The sequence below is a fragment of the Tyto alba genome, unplaced genomic scaffold (genome assembly GCF_018691265.1).
Source record: "Tyto alba isolate M040663 unplaced genomic scaffold, T.alba_DEE_v4.0 Super-Scaffold_16, whole genome shotgun sequence".
In the NCBI taxonomy this organism is placed as follows: domain Eukaryota; kingdom Metazoa; phylum Chordata; class Aves; order Strigiformes; family Tytonidae; genus Tyto; species Tyto alba.
In genome coordinates, this window is record NW_024881278.1 from 7,954,663 (window position 1) to 7,974,446 (window position 19,784).

Sequence of the window (19,784 nt, forward strand, 5' to 3'; positions counted from 1 at the left end):
CTGTGCTAGTATGAATACTGAAATCTCAACCCAGCTATGTATTTCTTTACAGCTTCAAGGAAAGAAACAGCATATAAGAGCTTTGCTGATTGACAGAGTTATGTTGCAGCATGAGGTAATACTTTCACTTGAATCTACACTAACTACGTTACTTGAAAAGCTGATTTTTTTATGTTGTCATTTAGCAAAAGATGCAATAACTCTGCACTAGTGTTTTTACATGTGTGAAGTGTAAAAACAATCTGGTCTTTATTTGTGTTTTCTATGCGATTTAGCTGAGAACACTAACGATGGAAGGCTGTGAATATAAAACTTCCCACCAGGAGATGATCAGAGATCTTTTGTGTTTGTCCACAAGTTCATATGGTCAGGTAAGGAACAACCCCTTTTAAACTGAAATACGTGGAGTTTTTTGGTTGATCTCTTAAAGTTATGTTTTCATGATCTGTGCTTTTCAATTTATTTCCATGGCAATATTAAATATTTACGTATTTCATTTGCATTAGTTGCCAACTTTGGCATAGTTTTTGCTTTAAGCCCCTTCTTTTCACATTAAAACTAGGTGGAGAGGCTGCCAACTTAGGTTACAAATTTTATATTTTTTGAGGGACTTAACTGTAGGCTTCTAAAAACGAGAATACAATTAAAAAAAATGTAATAACAATATACCAGGTTGATGTTTTTAGATGTGATGATATGATTCATGACACTATTTGAAATGCTGTCTACTTTTAGGAAGTAGCTACCATGGCATCCTAGCTCTTTAACATACACAAAACAAGTGAGCTTATAGTTGGCTTCTAAACTCTTGACCTGGTGGGAGCTCTGTGTATATCAATTCGGATCCATCCACAATGTTTTACAGTCTCTTTAGAGTTATATTAATTGCATCTGTTATTCTAGCTATTTGCTTTTCAAATGATCTTAAAAACATGTTGAGTGGTCTTGGCAACATAAAGAGTTTTCTTTAACTTTGTAGCTGTTCTCAAGTAAATGATGGAAACAAGAAGTAAGTTTTTATAAACCACTCTGAGCAAGAGTGAGGGGAAGCATGCTATTTACAAGCTTTTAAAAATAATTTTGTTTCTGTGCACAAATACATCATGTAAACTCTCTGCATAAGTAACTGAAATGGATAAGGATGTGTTCTGGTTTCGGATGTTATTTTTGTATAGTGTATTTTTGGTTCAGAAGACTTTCTAGGAACGTCTCTTTTTCCACAGGTCAGAAGTAAAGCTCAGCAAGCATTCTTCACAGCTCTGGGAACATACAATTTTTGTTGCAGAGATATCATTCCCTTAGTTTTGGAGTTCTTGCGTCCAGACCGGCAGGATGTCACTCAAAAGCAATTTAAAGTACTGTCTCATTAATTTTGTTTCATGTCTGTCTTTTGAAAGTGGTTTAGTATAGAGTTTGTAATGGTGGAAGTGGAATTCGTTTATCAGTATGAGACTGATTTTCATGAAACATAGCTTATGCATGACTAGTGTAAGGAATTATTTGCATTTGATCAGTTTTCAATAGAAATTCGTGTTTACCTACATTCCTCATTTCATTATGTGTTCAGGTATTACAAAAATGTATGTTAACACCTATTTTTTAATTATAAAATGGAATTTGAGAAGCTATGGTCCAAGGTGGGAAAACTGATTAAGTTCTGTCAGCTGTAGCAGCATAAGAAAAAAGTGTGAACTGGACAAAAAAATTGATCACCTAAAAAAGCTATACTAAATCAGGTAGGTTTTGTTGTGAAGTGGTGGGTAATTGCTGATGCTGTCAGGCCTGGAAATGGTGCCGACGCGGTGATGCCAGGATGCAGTTGATCCGTCCAGGGTGTTGGAAAGCATCATGCTCCCCTCCTTTCTCTGCACCCCCCTCGGTTCTGGCCACAGAGGCAAGTTTGACTCTTGTTGTAGGGTCAGAACAGCAGCTATGGCTTATTAGCCTGCTCCAGCTGCTGGATAGGCACTATCAAACAGCATGTGATTAAATTGTTCGCATATCTTATTATCCCTTTTCTGTTTTTTTGATTATTATTTTTTTTTCTGCCATCCCTGTACCTCCCTTTCTCCATCCATGTCTCATGCCAGATAAGCAACCTGTGCCTAGTTTTTCCTGATTGGTCCCAGTTTTGCTACACTCACCTGAATTTGGTATTTCTGATACTGCTACCAGGCAGTCCTAGCCTATATGATATTACTGACATGGTTCCATAGGCACTGTTGTTCTTCAAGACTCCACTCTCCAAAAGGTCCCCAGGACTTCCTTACATTGCCAGTGAAATTTGGCTGGTTTTCACCCAACTCCCACTTAATTACCTGTGAAATCCAGCCCCCTCTTTACACTGTGTATAACTCCTGTCAGATTGTCACACAATCACCTGTCAGTTTACCAGTTTGTTGTGTCCTGTCACAGTAGTTACCTGCATCCTCTTCAGTTGCCGTTGTTTCAGGTCTGGGCTTAGTTAACAGCAAAATGATTTGCCTGCAGCCCAGACATGAGTAAGTTCACAGAAAGGCCAGGTGTGGTACTTGATCATTGAATAATCTCCTTTATAATGTATTTCAGAAATCAGTCAGCCATTCTGTGGATAAATTAACTGGCAGGGCTTACAATCAATTTTTAATGAAAAAGCTCCTTTAGCATGAAGAGGATTCTGTGAAAAATCTTCAGGGTTTTGACAATGAGTCTGTGTAGCTGAATGTTTATGGTACATTTTAATGATATGGTAATGTGAAGCTTGATTTTTATTCTGTGTGGGTGCATGCTTGTATAGATAGATACCACATATATGAACAATGCTTTAACTTTTCTAAAACTGCATCTTAAATTTTACAGGGTGCCTTATATTGTCTTCTTGGAAATCACAGTGGAGTATGTTTGGCAAATCTTCATGACTGGGATTGTATTGCACAGACGTGGCCAGCAATTGTTTCTTCTGGGCTTAGCAAAGCTATGTCCTTGGAAAAACCATCCATAGTTAGACTATTCGATGACCTGGCAGAAAAAATCCATAGGCAGTATGAAACAATTGGATTGGATTTTGCAGTAAGTGACAGATTGCTTGGTGTTAATGTCTTGGATTCTGAGAGCGTTTGGTGACATCAATGCGTGAGACTCATGTATATTATTTGAGTTACTGTTCCGATGTCAGTCGCATTTTGATTTCTTACAGAGGAATGTAGACATGTATTTTTGAGACTGCACTAATAGAGCTTCCTGTAATACTATAGGAATTTGTAACTTCTTGTTAACCTCTAAGGAAGCCTGTTACAGAAAGGAGGTTGAAGTTGCCTTTCAGTGTTAATTAGTATGTGTCATGCTGATCAGGAGTGAGGGTGTGTTGGTAGGAGAGTGTCATCAGATTAACCTTGTCAGTATTTGTAGTGTCCCACTGTGCTAACAGCACCCGTTATGCAACTGCCTCTTGCCTAATCAGTGGGATAAATGGCGTGGTACTTATTTTTAAGAATGAGTGCCAATTAAAAACCTTTTATAAACGATTCTTATGCTTTAATAAAATACTAAAGTTTCTTCTTACCTTTGTTTTAAAATAGAATAAAACATACTTGGAGAAACAGCTCTGCTGTGTCAACACAAAAGCTGTCTTTCCTAGTATTTTACAGATTTGTCTATGTGGACAGGAAATTCTGCACTCTTCATATGATTCTGAACTTTCCTTATTTAAAAACAGAAATAAACATACATAAAAATTTCTGAGTTGCTGCTCAGTCCTAGATTTTTGCATTCTCTTTCAATAGGTTCCAGAAAAGTGCATTGAGATAGCTGTTTTGCTGCAAAAATCAGAACACTCAAGTTCAGACTTCACAGGTCTTCGTTCAGAAGAAATTCAGTTAGGGATTCAGCGACAGAAAGAAAAGAATGCTGAGGCTTTGCGGTAAGTTAAACTTACCTTAACACCAGCTTGCACTGCCTAGTATTTACTGTACATTAAGTGTAATTATCAGAAATTGCTAAACTAAATCTTAAGCTCAAGAAATTCAGAATGCCCAAGGAACACTGTGGTGTAACTTTTCTCCTGACTTGGCAGCCTCTTTCCTCTACACTCACATTTCCTTCCTTCCTCCTCCTCTTCCCTGTCCTCCCAGTTTGTGTTGCTTTTACTGTATTGCTTTCACCCACCTTTTGTTGAGTAACTTTTATTCTATTTTTAAATGGTTCTCTCAGTATCTGGTTGATAATTCCCTCTTTTTCCCTCAGCAACTATGAAAATTTGGTCAACATGCTTCTGGACTGTGTGGAACAAAGAAATCTGTAAGTCTCCCTTTCTGTGCATGAGAAAGTTTTTGGGAGTGCAGTAAACATTGTTTACATCAACAAGTGCGGTTAGTGTGATCAGAATTGAGTAATATTTTTTTTTACCCTTGAAGTAGTTGCCCTGAAGCAGTTTGTCAGTAGCAGTCTTGCATAAAATGGATTGTGGCTAGCTTCTTGGACAGTTTTTGCAAAGGTATCTGCAACAAGTGAATTTCTGGAGGGCCTTGTGCATTTGCATATGGATTCCCCTTGCCCAAACAGGAATATTAAGGCCATTATAGGGTAATCTTGTATTACTGTCTCCTAGGTAAAGAAGTGAATGAGTCTTGAATTTATTTTCATTGGGAGCTTGATTTGTTAATATAAGGCATGTTAATGTAAGTCATCTTGGAGTTAAGCTTTGTTGTTGACTAGTTTGACCTGTTATTTTTTAAATACTTTTTGCTCTTCTGGGAAAAGAAGTTCTAGTTCTGTCTGCATAATCCTGACATTCAAATAGATTTTAATTGGTAACATAATACCTGCATTTAAAAACTTTAAAAGAGCATCCCTGTAGGTCTCTCTTTTACATAGAAATGCCAGCATCAAAAGGCACCATTAACTGAATGTTTGGTTGTATTTGTGTATTCCCAGAACACTGGAGGGTTTCCTAAATGATAGCTCATTGACTATAGCAGTGGCATAGAACATTACTTATGTTAGTCCAGACATATTTACATAATCTTAATATGTATAATAATTTTTGTGCAAAAGCAGTACGTGCAACTATACTACTTACTGTCTGTTTTAAATATCTTTATTTTTTTTAGTCCCTGGAAGTTTGAGCACATAAGCATTGGTTTTCTGTCTCTGCTCCTGAGAGATGATAGGATACTGCCTGTTCGTGCCATAAAATTTTTTGTGCAGTGTCTCAACCACGATGCAATTGTAGTTCGTAAGGTAAAAACATCATAATTATATCTTGTTGTTTTGCAGCTTGTTGGGGATTGATCAGATGTTTGTAGCGTTTTGCTGTGATAAGGCACAAAAACTGAGGCATGCATCCCTCCTCACCCTTACAGCTGTGCATGTGTACAAAAGTTCTTAATCCAAGATGATGACGGTCTTGGCAGTGATGGAGCCATGACGTAGACTATAAAGTCTGTAAACTGTGGAACATACCTAGTAATTCTTAAATACTTCAGAATTCTTTTCAGATGTCTGTTTTTTTCTATCTGCAGCTTATTACTTGGATCCATCTCTCTGTACCTTTTATTCTGCTTGTTTCCTCAGTGAGACCTGAAACTAATGGCCACCTCCTTTTTTTTCCTGAAAATTGTTAGTGGGGAGGTTTTTCTGGGCTATAAAGGTCACACTTAAGTCATATCCTGTATCCCCTGAAATGGGTGAGATGACTTCTTTATGAGAAGTGTCAGCCACTGGGGTGATAGTTTACTGTAATGTTCACTGGCTTTTTAGGGTGCTGAGCAGCTGGCTTAAAATGTGTCTGTGATGAGATGATTAGACACATCCTTCTGTAGGTGGGTGTATGGAATGGATACATTAATACCCATTTTTTTCTTTTAGGTGGCAATCTCAGCTGTGGCTGGTATTCTTAAGCAGCTGAAGAGAACACACAAAAAAGTGCCCATCTGCCCTTATGAAATAAGTAGGTTTTATTTAATATAAGAAATATCTTGCTAACATTTATGCTAAAAATTTTTCTAAATCATGTTTTTCTGGTTATATTAAACACAGAATCACAACCTTTTCCTTTCTTTCTGTTTTTTCATGTCCTAAGCAAACAAAATAGGTAATATAATCAGTTGTCTTTTCAAGTGGTGCTGTACATGCAAGTGTATATTAAGGTATTCACTTATTTGCAGTGAGTTAAAACTTCAGAGGTGTAGTCATTCTCCTTTCAGAAAGCCTTATAATTTTTGAGAATAATTTTTATTTCTTCTTTTTATTCTTCCATTTAATAATTTCAAATGGCACATTTATATAAATTACTAAAGGAATCTCTTCTATTTCTGTTAGTGTTGCATCTTCTCTCCTAGGTCAAATCTCTGTACAGATTTGATTGGGGTGAGGGAGATGTTAAAGCCCTTTAGAATCTCTTATTAAAAGTAAGTCATAACATCTGCTGGGACTGTTAATGAACAAGTTTTATAGAGCATAAATTCTTCTTCAACCAGGTGGAAACCCTAAGCCTTCCCGCATTCAGGCTGGTGACAGACCAGATAACCAGTGGCTGCACTATGACAGTCAGAGTTTACCAAAGACTAAGGAAGCTTGGGAGTCATGTTGTTTTGTGGAGAAAACACACTGGGGGTATTATACTTGGCCTCGGTGAGTATCATTAAGTGTTAAGACAAAACTTTGAGAGCCAGGAGAAAAAACCCAGTGGGAAATTAAATGATGTGTGTTAGGTTCAATTTTTTTAATTGAAACACAGAAATACAATTTACTTCATCCTTTGTGCTCCTTCCTTGCTTTACCACTTCTGGGTGTTTTTTGTAGAGTTTTTGGTTGGTTGGTTGTTTTGGGGTTATTTATTTTCTACCTGTTTTTATTTGGGTTTTGTGGATACTGTAGGCACATATTTCGTATGGCTGTTGGTTTAAAAATGAAGTATGCATGTTTGAAAATATATAGTTGCAAAGTTTTGCTCTTTTGGAGTTGATGATCATTCCTATTTAATAGAGAGAATATAGGAAATAATCATAAGCTTTATTTTACTTTGAAATGTGCTACTGTTTGTTTTGTTTTTTTTTTTTATTTTAATATTCAGAACTATGACAGTTTATGCTCCAGTTGAGCATCAACCAAAGCTTGGGCGAAGGAGAGATGAGCTGTCAGAGGTGAGGGTTTCAGTGTGTTTCGGTTTTGTGGAGTTTTCTAATACTGCTTCTCCTCCATTCTTTTTTTAATATTGTCCACAGGTTACTGTAGAGGTAACATGGAAATCAAATTCTCTTCTCTCTTTTAGTCTGGGTATTGCTTGCCATTTTGAGAGTGCTTACACAAAATGTGTGTAAACAGGTTTGTTTTGCTTAATTGCAAACGAAGATGAAGATTGAATTCAACTACGCAGTTTCATGACTGTCTGGATATAATAATGTTTTTAACAAGCAATAAGTGATAGGTATTCTGAAATCTAGATCCCCACAAGACATTTTTAATCTTATTTTTCTACTTCATAGTTACTGTGTTAGCATACAAGAAGAAATTATTATTTTAATGTATTGCAACTTCTCTGTCATCAGTCATGGAATAATTGTATTAATGAGCACTTTATTTTTCCCTTTCAAATCTTTATCGGAGTTTAGAACAAAGTAAATGATGACAGTGGGAATAACTACTTTGTAGGGGTTGTGCTAGTGAAAGGAAAGACAATCCAAAGTCATTAATGAAAACAAAAATCAGGTGTCTTGCAAAACATTACCCAGTATTCCCTGTAAAATGGGGGGGGAATGGATAACTGAGGCTGATTTTTGCCAAAAATAGTTAAAATGAAAAACAGGACTTGGAAAGATTGGGCTGTCACTGTGACAGTCAAGCACCTCAAAGCTAATACTTGTTTTTTTCCCCTGTTACAGGCAGAACAAATCATATATGATCACTTTTCTGATCCCAAGTTTGTTGAACAGTTAATAAAATTTTTGTCTTTAGAAGACAGAAAAGGAAAAGACAAGTTTAATCCTCGCAGATTTTGCCTCTTCAAGGTAACTAGAGTTCAATAACTAAATTGCTTCCATTTTGTAGATAATTGCCGAAGCATGGAAAAGCCACTTGCTACTTGGCTTATACCTCACTGTTGCAAAATGTTGATTTTTAAAGGAATGCTGCTGTGATTAATACTCTCTTCTGATTAGCTATTTAGGGAGACATTTAGAGTAATATAAAATTATGTAGGACACTTGTGTATAATTGTTACAAAAGCAAAATAATTTCACTTTCTGCATATTCAGATTTCAAGTGCTTCACAATTTTATGTTGTACTTAAGAAGACAATGGTTTAGATGGATAATTACTGAAGACGCTTTCACATCTTGTTTTACAGGGCCTTTTCAGAAACTTTGATGATGCCTTCTTGCCAGTTCTTCAGCCCCATTTAGAACAACTTGTGGCAGACTCTCATGAGAGCACCCAGAGATGTGTAGCTGAAATTATAGCTGGCTTAATAAGAGGTTCTAAACACTGGACATTTGAGAAGGTGCTGAAGTAGTACTTTTGAGTGACTCATTGAAGTTAAGGAAAAAGTTGGATTTATTAAACAAATTAAACATATGAACTTGAGGGCTTTTAATGTGTCACCTATGTCCAAGAAGGGGCTGGAAAATGTTGCAACACTTAGTGTCTCATTGCTGAACTTTGAGCAGAATTCATAGCTTGATGCCTGTATAATGCTAGGTGTTAGTAAAGTGCTTCAAAGCTAAAACTAAGAACAGTCTGCTGGTAATGAGATAGGAAAGCTCACATGGTTTGTAGTTTCTGGTTGGAGTAAGTGTTTATGTCCACCTCAGATAGTCTAGACCTAGCTCTCTAGATTATCTTCAGATGAATTTCTATGCCAAAAAATAATTCTAGAAGAATCAGTTTCTTAATAAAAAACAAAGAAGAAATTTTAAAATTGTGGGGGTGGGGAGTTCTTGGGGTGTACAAGATTTGCTATCCTATCAAAAGCAAAGTGTATGCAGTCTCTGATACAGTTCTACTTAAATCACCATGGAAAGGGTGCATATGTAGTCCATGGTATTTCTAAACACCTTATAAACAAAACTAAAATGATTCCTGAAATCTTACCTCTGATAGTATTTATTTCCTTTCATAAATATAGTGCTACAGCTGCTTCCAGAATCTGTATTGTTTTTGCATGATTGGAAAAGATGGAAGAATTTGGCTTCACAGGTATTAAGTGGTCATTTTGTCCCTAAACAGAAAAATCTTGTCTTTTGCCTTTTTACTGAGCAGGTGGAAAAACTTTGGAAGCTTCTCTGTCCATTGCTTCGAACAGCTTTATCCAACATTACAGTGGAGACATACAATGATTGGGGCACATGCATAGCAACCTCCTGTGTAAGTACCCCATTTTTAGTCTTGTAAAGCTATATCCAGATGGACAAGTTTTACAGATAATATGTAAATAAGAGCTTTATGAAAATCTCATAGCTTTTTCATGAATTTTGTTCTCTTCTGCCCTTTGCAGACAAATTCAACATTTTAGAAAGGAAGTAAAGCCTTAGTTTTCTTTTTAAGTGTTTTAGAAGAGCTGTATAAGGTTAGTGGGGAATGATAATGTGTATGCTTGCTATTTGTTCAACTTTTGTGGGAGTTTATGAACTCAAATTACACATTTATTTTTGCTGTAAAAGTGTGTAGCTTTATGCTGTGAAAACTAAGTCACAAGTTATCTTTTAACATACAGTAAGATTTCTGTACACTGGTGAACCTGAGAGCTGTGGTGTCTGAGAAGCAGGGTAGATAATAGGCCACAATTATATTCGATCAGTAATTATTTGAAGTCACTCGGCAAACTTCAGTGTTGTTTGTCAGCCAAACCCCTGGTGATTAATTAGCAAAAATCAGACATGATTACTGATCTACGTAAAAAAACAGGATAAAATTATTTCTATTCTTGCTACTGTATTTACTAAATAACTAAAACTGTGTAGTTTCATTGGGTTTTCTTCCTGTTGAGGTTCATTGTGAAAAGGTGCAACTTTGCAGTTGCTTAACAGAATAAACCCAAGGGATGAAAATAAAATATATCAAAACTTTCCTTGTTTATACATTATTTACATTTTTTAAATCCACAATTTGCTTATCTCTGATACTCACTTATTTTCAGGAGAGCAGAGATCCTAGGAAATTGCACTGGTTATTTGAATTGCTGTTGGAATCTCCATTGAGCGGTGAAGGAGGATCATTTGTAGATGCATGGTAAGATTAATTTTAACTGTTTCATTGTGGCTGAATAAAGAATGAAATAAAGCATGGATAAAATGTATTGAAAGCATATTGTGCCAGCTGGCTTGTAGAAGCAGGGAACAAAAGCGCTGCTTTCCAATTAGCTTTCCCCACACAATGGCAGTTTCTTCATTATTATTTTTTTAATGTAATTGAATCTAGTTAACAGAATGTGAAGGTTTGGAACTGGCATAGCAGCAGTCCTGTTTAATTTTGTAATTTCTTTACCCATCTTTGCATGCAACTCACATAAAGATAATTTTATGCATTGACACACACACAACATTGCAAAACAAGGCTTGCAGGGGACTGGGGAAGGGAGAAACAATTTTGTTTGACTAAAGACAAGCTGTTCTGATTCCTAGCCGACTTTATGTACTGCAAGGTGGCCTTGCACAGCAAGAATGGAGAGTACCAGAGCTGTTGCACAGACTGCTGAAGTACTTGGAACCTAAACTCACGCAGGTTTACAAAAATGTTCGAGAGAGAATAGGAAGGTCAGTGTTCTCTTCTGCAGTTCTTGGGTTTTTTTGCTTCTTGATTTTATTTGGGTAATTGAGTATCTAAATAATTACACTGAAGTGGTAACTGCTCATCTTTGTGCATTAGTACTGGTAATAGAAATTAGAAAAATTATTGTTAACAGACTTAATTCAGAAACTTCAGATGACTTCTGCATTATTGTCTTTTATTGCATATGGCCTGTTATGTTTATGTATGATATCTCTAAAGCTCTAAAAAAACAAAACCAACCAAACAAAAAAGAAACAACAACAAACAACCTTCACCCCACCCCCACCTCCCCCCCCCAAAAAAAACCAAACCAAAAAAAAGCACCAAAAAAACCCAAATGAATAAACACCACCACAACCCAAATTTACTGTGTCTAAGCCCTAAGAAGCCATAAATATACAGGGAATCCTTTACAGATCATTTCAGTGACTTAAAAACTAGTTGCAGATCTGTTTGGAGGAGAGAGGGGTTGTAGTGTAGTGATTGTCTAACCCTACTTGATTCAAAAATCTGCAACGAGAGTATTTTGAAAATCATTTGTTTTTAAGTAACTTTGAAGTGAAAAGAGGAAATTTTCTATAAATATTAAATTTCTAAGTTCAACAAATTGATCTCAGATCACTTTTAGCTATGTTCTCTAGATAGTAGTCATGCTAACTATATGTTGTTGCTTTCTTTGGTTGCTCTTTCAGTGTTTTGACCTACATATTCATGATAGATGTTTCCTTGCCAAACACTGCTGCAACTAAATCTCCTCGTGTCCATGAATTTACTACCCGAATACTTGAAAATCTTAAACCCCTCATGGAAGCAGATGAAGAAATTCAGAATCATGTTATGGAAGAGAATGGAGTTGGTGAACAAGATGAGCGAACTCAGGGCATTAAACTCTTGAAAACTAGTGAGTTACCCTCAGTTTCTTAACCTCATTAAGTATTTTAGGACATGGTGATTGAGGTCAGCAAATCATACGGTTGCAGTACACACTTTCTCCTCAGGTCTGTGTTGCAGTGAGGTATCTGTTGTTTCAGGGGTGAGGTAAAGGTGACCCTTACAGGGTCAAACTTAATTACCAGTATAGGTCTACACTTACGTGTGAAAATCTCACAGTCAAGTCTTGCAATAAATTTGGTCTGTAACATATTTTGGGATTATTACTGTTTTTTATTTTAATGGGTGATCGTTTCTGTTTAAAAACAGTTCTGAAATGGTTGATGGCAAGTGCAGGACGGTCCTTCTCTACAGCTGTCACAGAGCAACTCCAGCTTTTACCCTTATTTTTCAAGGTATATGCTTTAATTGTTCCTCTGTTAGTCGTGTTTGATTAAAAAGGGATTCTATATATAAACCAAAGTTATAAGGGACTTAGTATATGAAGAAAACCTATGATGGTAATAGAAAACATGCATGCCGAAGAGGACCCGATTTTTTTTTTTTTTTTTTATGCTTATATCTGGTAATCTAACCTGTTAAATGGTTTCCTGACAATAATGATTTGTAGGTGAATGCCCTGTACATGTGTAACTCAGGGGGAAGAAATGTTTAGTTAATGAATGAGTGTATGTTGTTTCTATTCTGATACTTTAGCTGGTTTCTTTTATTCTGTGATTATACAGTTCTTTCTAAATGGTGGTACTTGCCTTGTTTTTCCTGGCTCGTCTAATCCTTTTATTCATTTATGAAGCTGGGTCATTCAGTGCTATCTATCAGAAATAATCCATATTTGCATGCTCCAAAGCATGTCTGTCTTCATATAAACATCAGTCAATTATTCAACAATAATGTATGTGGCCACAAAATTAAGATTTACTTATGTGAAAGTGAACTTGAAATACTGAATAAGTGTTCTCTCAGTTTTGGACCTACATCGAAAATACTAAATTAATTGGATTTGATGCCAAAAGAATTGCAGTGGGGAACCAGCCTTAATGGCACCTATTTAATCCTCCTTCAGAGTTTTAAACTAGCCATGCGGTTTAGATAAGTAATATATGGTGCAAGGAGCAAGGATTTCTTGATTCTTATTCATTTTTTTCCACAGCGTATTGCTGGGAATATTTTAATGTTACATAAGTTGTTATTTCCTAGTTAATTTAATCAATATAATGCTGAAAGATTGTATTTTTCCTAGACAACTGTTCTTTCATGAGATTAAGCTTTCTTTCAGGATTTTGGTGTTAGCAGTGCTTATTTACTAACACTAGTCTTTTATTTTTTTTTCTCTCTAATCTTGTTCTATAGATTGCACCGGTAGAAAATGACAATAGCTATGATGAGCTCAAAAGAGATGCTAAGATGTGTTTGTCATTAATGTCTCAGGGTTTGCTGTATCCTCAGCAAGTGCCTTTGGTACTTCAGGTGCTAAAACAAGTGAGTGTGGTCTAAATAGCTTTAAGCTTCTTGTTATCTGATGCAGTCTGTGCTTTTTTTTTTTTATGATTATACAGTAGGTGTGATTTGAAGAGAATCAAATACTGATTTTCTTAGATGTGAAAGGAAAGAGTTTATTAGAAGTGTTTTAAAACATTCTTAGAAATAGTAAATGTGTTTCGGTTTTGTTTTCTTTGCTACTTCCAAACATTTATACAAATTGTAATTTGATAAGAAATTGAATAGTATTTTAATAAATTAAAATTTGGTTCGGTATTGGATCAGTGTCTACTAGATGGCTGGAAACATATGCTGTGCCCCATGCCACTGCCTGGAACACTATTCCTGTGGTGACACGGTACCCAGGAAAGAATTGAGTCAGATAATGGCACTCATTTTCGAAATAATCTCATAAACACCTGGGCAAAAGAACATGGCATTGAGTGGGTATATCACATTCCCTATCACACACCAGCCTCTGGGAAAATTGAGTGGTACAATGGGCTACTAAAGACCATGCTGAGAGCAATGGGCGGCAGAACTTTTAAACACTGGGACACACATTGAGCAAGGGCCACCTGGTTAGTCAATACTTAGGATCTACCAACCAGGCTGGCCCTGCCCAGTCCAACCTGTGTGGCTTGCTGGGCCCATGTCTCCTCAGGCCACCAGAGGAGGAGGTGACCCGTGCTGAAGAAACCCCACCACTCACTCAAACCCGGGACAATCAGTGCAAAATCCAGTTTCAAAATGAGTTGTCATGTGAAGAACTGCCCTTGAATTGCTGCCTTCTTGTATTTTTACAGTGTATTTATCAACTGTTACTGCTTTCTGAAAAACAACACAAATGAAAATGAACTCTTGAATTGAATGGTTCATTCTATATACAGTTTGTCATGCAAGAAATGTGTTTTTTTTTTTCTCTAATCATTCAAGACTAATCAACAGTAGTAAAACTACCTATTGCAAAATGTCGGTATAAGCTGTACGCACAGCCAAAATGGTAACTGCAGTGTTGCAATCCAGGCTATCCCATGCCTGATGCTTTCAGTGATTTGGACTTCCATAAGCATGTGGAAATCAAAGTAGAGAAACTTGAACACTTGGCTTTCCAAATCCATTGTATAGAATAGATATACTCAAGCAGAATGGAATTTCTGGTTTGTTTACATCTGCCTTATGACCAATGTCAGGAATGAATGAATGAAAGGGAGAAACTTGACTACTTTGTCTCTTACAGTATTAGGTATCTGTTAAATAACAGTATGCTTTGGAAGTTAAGCCTATAATAAAGTTTGTGTCCTCTGGAAATTAAAGAGTGTATGAAACAAAAATATCTGAATAAGGGAGGTTATTTGCAACTGTCTCAAAGCTTTTTCTTAAATAATGTTAGCTTACATCCGGTAACTGCTTTCTTTCACATTCTTGCTTTCTCATATGTACTTATTTATACTTGTAGACAGCAAGAAGCAATTCTTGGCATGCTAGGTATACCATACTAACCTACCTCCAGACCATGGTGTTCTACAATCTCTTTATCTTTCTCAACAATGAAGAAGCAGTCAATGACATTCGATGGCTGGTTATAGAACTCCTGGAAGATGAACAGCTTGAGGCAAGTAATACTTTTTCTGAAATGCGTTGTTTCACAGGATTGGTTTCTTGCCCTTACAAGTTTCACCAGAAAGCTACCAGTTGTAAAATAATACAGCAAGTGTTTCTAGCTTAGCATTCTTACTATTCTGAAAATATAAAAACCTTTATGGGTTTTACCTTTCATATTAATTTTTTCTTTTGATATTCCTTTCCAGGAAAACAGGTGTATAAAAAAGATTTCATCGGTGATTTTTATAAGTTCCATTGTTCTTACTTTTTCAACAGAATGGAACATGGCTGTGTTTCATTCTTAGTTTAAGTATAGCTGAAATAGGGATATTATCATTTTACTATGAGTATTTGCATGAATGTTGGTAGAAAACTCAATTTCCGAAAAGGTAAAATGCCTTCCTATGTAACAACTGTATAAAACCACTACTTATGACTCTATAGTTCTGCTTCCCCCATTAGTCATATCAGGTTTTTAATGACAAAAATATTTTTTTTAAAACATCCAGCTCACTAAGGAAGTATTTCTTTAGTTATAGGTAGATTTTGCTTAGTTTTGTGAAAGATGCATGCATAATAGGACAGGATTCATCTAGCAGATGCTGATACTGATCACGTTAGATGATTCAAAAATGATGGTTTGTAGGCTGACTTGTCAGTCTGACAAGTTTTTGTTTACCTCTTGAGCTAGTGATACTTTAGTATGTGCAAATGGAAGGAGATAAAAATCTGAAATCTTGTCTGTGGTACATGTGTACGGTGGAAAATCAGTGTATGAATGGAACAGTAGGCTCCTCATAGTGCTGTCAGGATCATAAGCTTGTTCTCGGAGGGGGGGTAAAAAAAAGTGCCTGATGTGAGTCACTGAGTCTTGTTTGTCAGGCTTCCAAAAGCTGGGGAAAAAAACAACAAAAGTATTTTATTCTGTATTACTGATTCAGAGAACTGAAGGCTGGAAGTAAACGATGCCAATTTAAGTATGTTTTATCATGTTCAAGTGTAGTGAAGAATCTTTAGTGTTAACATCCAGTCTGTTCCATTTCCCCTGCACCATCATTTTCACTCTTTTTTGTGCTGTTGACAAATATCAATGAAATCCTACCTCTTTGGGTGCTTGGGTGCTTCTTTCTAGAAGAAAGAGAATATACTGAAGTGTGATACCCTTCTGGTAAAAAAAAAAAAAAAAAAAAAAAAAAAAAAAAAAAAATCTTGCTTTAGGTCTTCCTGAAGCTATATTTAAAACAGTAGTTATACCGGAGATGTGAAGCTTGCTTTTGTGAATAGTGATTTGGAAATAATTTGAATATGGAAATTAAAATTTCTGGATTAAAAGGTTTGACATTATAGTCTCTGTAAGTACATGTAATACTTAAAGAGCAGCACTTGGACTACTCACCCAACACTGCCAGTCTTCAGATGAGCATTTTCATGTCTTTCATGTCACTGTTTGTTACAGTGAGCTAGAAAGCAGCAGCTTGCAATTCGAAATAAGTTGTTTCCTACACCAGTCAGAACGCTTACCTTATCTCACATAATTCTGAAAAATAGCTTTTATTCACTTCAATACAATTTAGTTATTTTAAATGTACAAAATTATTCATCTGTGCTACAAGATGCAAATCGAAAAACCTTATCTGTGTTCATAACCACTTATGATCATGTTGTTACCATGGAAACTTTCACTTTTCTTTGAAAAGTAATCTTGTTTGTTCTTGATAATAATTGACAAGATGCAGTATCTTGCAGAGTAATTCCTATGTCTTTTTTAATGCTGGATTTTTAAGATGAGATACCCGTAGCTTTAACTAGTGTTTGGTGTCTTTACCCTATAAAACTGGTATTTTGGTTCTTGGATTTAAAGTTTTGTTTGGTTTTTTTTTCTGCTTCTTTTCATACAAAGGTGCCAGACCTAATAATCCACCCCATCTCGTTCTTTGTTTTAATATACAGTTTGCACTGAAAATATTGCTAGAATTACCATTCTCAAACTTCCTGGTGATTTTCTATTTTTTCATAAAATTGTTGCAACAAACCTTGGCAAATGGCAATGCCAGATGACTGTGCTGAATGTCAGATAGCAATGTGACTGCAGTACAGAGTGGCTGATAGGACAGTCTGGCTTCTATTGAACACAAATTTTATGCATCCAACTTGGATCACAGGTCTCTAGAATTGAAGCAAGCTGTACTTAAATGGTGTTGTGGGAAATTCTCCTTCTGAAAGTCAGATGAGTGATGGAGCACTATGAATGTAAGGGATAATGTGACCCTGCAGTTGATAAAAGGAAGTAGTATGTAGTCCTGAAAAACAATGTCTGTGTGTACAGCAGTACAACCACCACTGAATATTGTCTAATTTTCATGTCATGTAGGCAGTTGGAGAGAGCTGCAGGCATGAGTTGAGTTTGGGAAAGCATATTTTGCACTAAGTAATTCTATTTACTGAGTCAGGTGTAGAGCAAAAGTGAAAATGACTGTATTCAACTTGGAGTTATGGTTGAAGTGATAGATGCTTTCAAATTAACTAGGCTATCTCACAGTTTTCTCAGCTGTGATTTGATCTAGGAAGCTATCTGGCTAGGTGCTGAATATGTTTATATTTTTATAAATCAGTGTACTTAATACATAGCACTCATGTCTTGATAAACATTTTTCATATTACACAGCAATGTTACAGTAATGGGAATATTTTCTCTGTATAAGTAGCCCCTAGCAAGTACTGCAGTTAGGTTTTGCTTGCGAGATCTTGGTTAGTCAATTCTGACCAAAAAAAAAACCAAAACAAAACCAAAACACAACCCAAACAAACAAAACTCAAACCCCATACTTGATTGGAAGAACATTCATCTACTACTTACATTCTGTAAGTCATCATGTCAGTATGATGGTCTAAATTTTAAAGGCTTTGCTTCTTGGTTCTCCTTGCAGCAAAGTGTTCATTTTAGTTAGATAATTAATTTAGAAATGAAAATGGTTTTAATACAGCGAATAGTGATGTAAATGAGTACAGGTCACTTGGGAACTTGCTCACTTTATAGCCAAGCTTCTTTCTATTCTGGGTCTTGCATTAGCACATCATGTTTCATTTAATAGTTTAGTTCTTAAGAGACTCACAAATCTCTGATAAACAGTACTGGCAGACTTTCACTTCATACTTCTTTCTCTGTTAACGAAGGAGATCACGTTTGAATAATAGGTTGTAGAAATTTAAATGGAATGAAGTGAAGTCTCAAGAGCTTATTGTTAACTTACTATGTTTTAATTATTGCAGCACTTGCAGCTATACTTACTGCTTTGTGGAGGTTCAGAACATTATGTTCAAGGATATAATTTATTATAATCTGCTCCATTGGATTCAGAGCGTTGGTAGGTGTTTGTACTCCAGATAGACAAATGTTCTGTTTACAGTTAAGTGTAACAGCATGTACTTACCAAAAATCTGGTGACTGCTGTCAGTGTTTCAACAGGTTGATTTGGTTTTCAAGTTTGTGAATGTTGGGAGGTTTTTGTCAGACTGCAATTATTGAAAGTGAAAGCGAGCTTCAGAGGAACTCCAGTTTAAACACGGTTTTACAGTCCTGTAACTTTATGGTTTTAGGAGATTTGAGTAGATGAGAGATATTAGTAATACTGATGGGTTATACTTTTAAAAGCAAATGACTGAGTTGTCTCTACTTGTAATCCACTAAGAATGCGTTGTGGCTGTTCTAAAAGGAATGGAAAAGGAGATCTGGATTTTGAGCGGTTTGACAATTAGATGAAAACTTAGTTTAGTCTTGTTCTTTGGGGTTTCTGTGTTACCAAAGAGAACATTATTTTTCCATCTTGTATTTCTATTCATGTAATGAAAAGAACTGGTACTCAGGATAACAAAATAAATAATGCAGGAGTGTTACAGAACTTTATTGTTGTCAGTAAACCACTGAACTTAGTTGTCATTGATTATTGGTCCAGCATCTGTTGTATTGCTCCGAGTTCTTGTGCTACAGGTAGAACAGGAGCAGCTTTATTTCATGAACATATCTTCTACCTTCTCCTGGAAAAGCTCTTCTGCATTTGTCAATTCTGATGTCTTCACGTACATTTAAGGGGCAAAGCTAAATGTTTTTGAATAAAGTGTACTTTAGTTTTACCAAGAAAAAAATGTTAACAGAGACTATTAATAATTTTGTAAAGCAGGTTGATTATTTGGGGTGGCACATGTTGTTCTCATTCAAAGTCTGTTTCTAAACTTTCTAAAGCTAATCTAGTCTATGATACCTATCTATCTGTCTTGCCAGTGGAGTTAAATTACATTATTTGCTTGAGTAGTAGGTCACTATGACAAATTATGTGAAGGTATTTCTATATTACAGTATAACTGTGTTTATTAATTTGGAAAGAGCCATATAGTAAACAGGTAATAGTTTATGATCTATGAGATAACAGAATAATATTTTAAATACTTTTCTTGGGCAGAATTTGGTAACTTGGACTAGCTGGAAGTGCTTAAAAGGATAGTAATAGAATAAATACCTGGTTTTTGCTGTGCATGTGTGCTTAGTAATTGTGGTATGTACTGTCTCTGCCCATAGGTGAGAGAAATGGCTGCTACCACACTAAGTGGTCTGCTACAGTGCAATTTTCTCTCTATGGATGGGCCCATGCAGACCCATTTTGAACAGCTGTGCAAGATGAGGTTACCAAAAAAACGAAAGCGGGACCTGGGTTCAGTGGTGGACACAATTCCTTCTGGTGGTAAGAGAATTGCTTCAGAGACTAAAACCATGCATGTTGATAGCAGGTTAGGAAGAAAGAAGTCATTTGTGCTTACACTTAAATGCTTATTCTGCAAGCACTCCAGATGGAATAGGATTTGTCCTGTGATTAAGCAGTATTTAGAAAATTAACATATACCTAGAGAAACACAAGGGCTGTTGCCTATGCAAATGTTTTTCCTTCCTAAGCATTCATATACCATAATGGCAAATCATTTACCTTAACCCTATTGTCTCTTTCTGTATATGTAGTGCAGATCCTAATTCTTGTTAAGTGCTTTGAGAATTTAATTTACAGTGTAAAAGATGT

At 36.0% G+C, this 19,784-nt stretch overlaps 1 protein-coding gene across 2 annotated transcripts in view; it reads left to right on the top strand.

The window, feature by feature from the left end:
- Positions 1–19,784, top strand: part of PSME4 (proteasome activator subunit 4) — a 70,012-nt gene that overhangs the window by 45,808 nt on the left and 4,420 nt on the right. For both annotated transcript variants that reach the window (XM_032989310.2, XM_032989309.2), the window contains exons 25-44: positions 53–115; positions 276–371; positions 1,224–1,355; positions 2,839–3,048; positions 3,762–3,898; positions 4,222–4,275; positions 5,088–5,217; positions 5,845–5,926; positions 6,456–6,609; positions 7,052–7,121; positions 7,860–7,985; positions 8,324–8,476; positions 9,235–9,339; positions 10,112–10,203; positions 10,596–10,727; positions 11,436–11,644; positions 11,944–12,029; positions 12,985–13,113; positions 14,573–14,728; positions 19,292–19,454. In XM_032989310.2, coding sequence (XP_032845201.1) covers positions 53–115; positions 276–371; positions 1,224–1,355; positions 2,839–3,048; positions 3,762–3,898; positions 4,222–4,275; positions 5,088–5,217; positions 5,845–5,926; positions 6,456–6,609; positions 7,052–7,121; positions 7,860–7,985; positions 8,324–8,476; positions 9,235–9,339; positions 10,112–10,203; positions 10,596–10,727; positions 11,436–11,644; positions 11,944–12,029; positions 12,985–13,113; positions 14,573–14,728; positions 19,292–19,454 — 2,479 coding nt within the window. The remainder of the gene's footprint in view (positions 1–52; positions 116–275; positions 372–1,223; positions 1,356–2,838; positions 3,049–3,761; positions 3,899–4,221; positions 4,276–5,087; positions 5,218–5,844; positions 5,927–6,455; positions 6,610–7,051; positions 7,122–7,859; positions 7,986–8,323; positions 8,477–9,234; positions 9,340–10,111; positions 10,204–10,595; positions 10,728–11,435; positions 11,645–11,943; positions 12,030–12,984; positions 13,114–14,572; positions 14,729–19,291; positions 19,455–19,784) is intronic.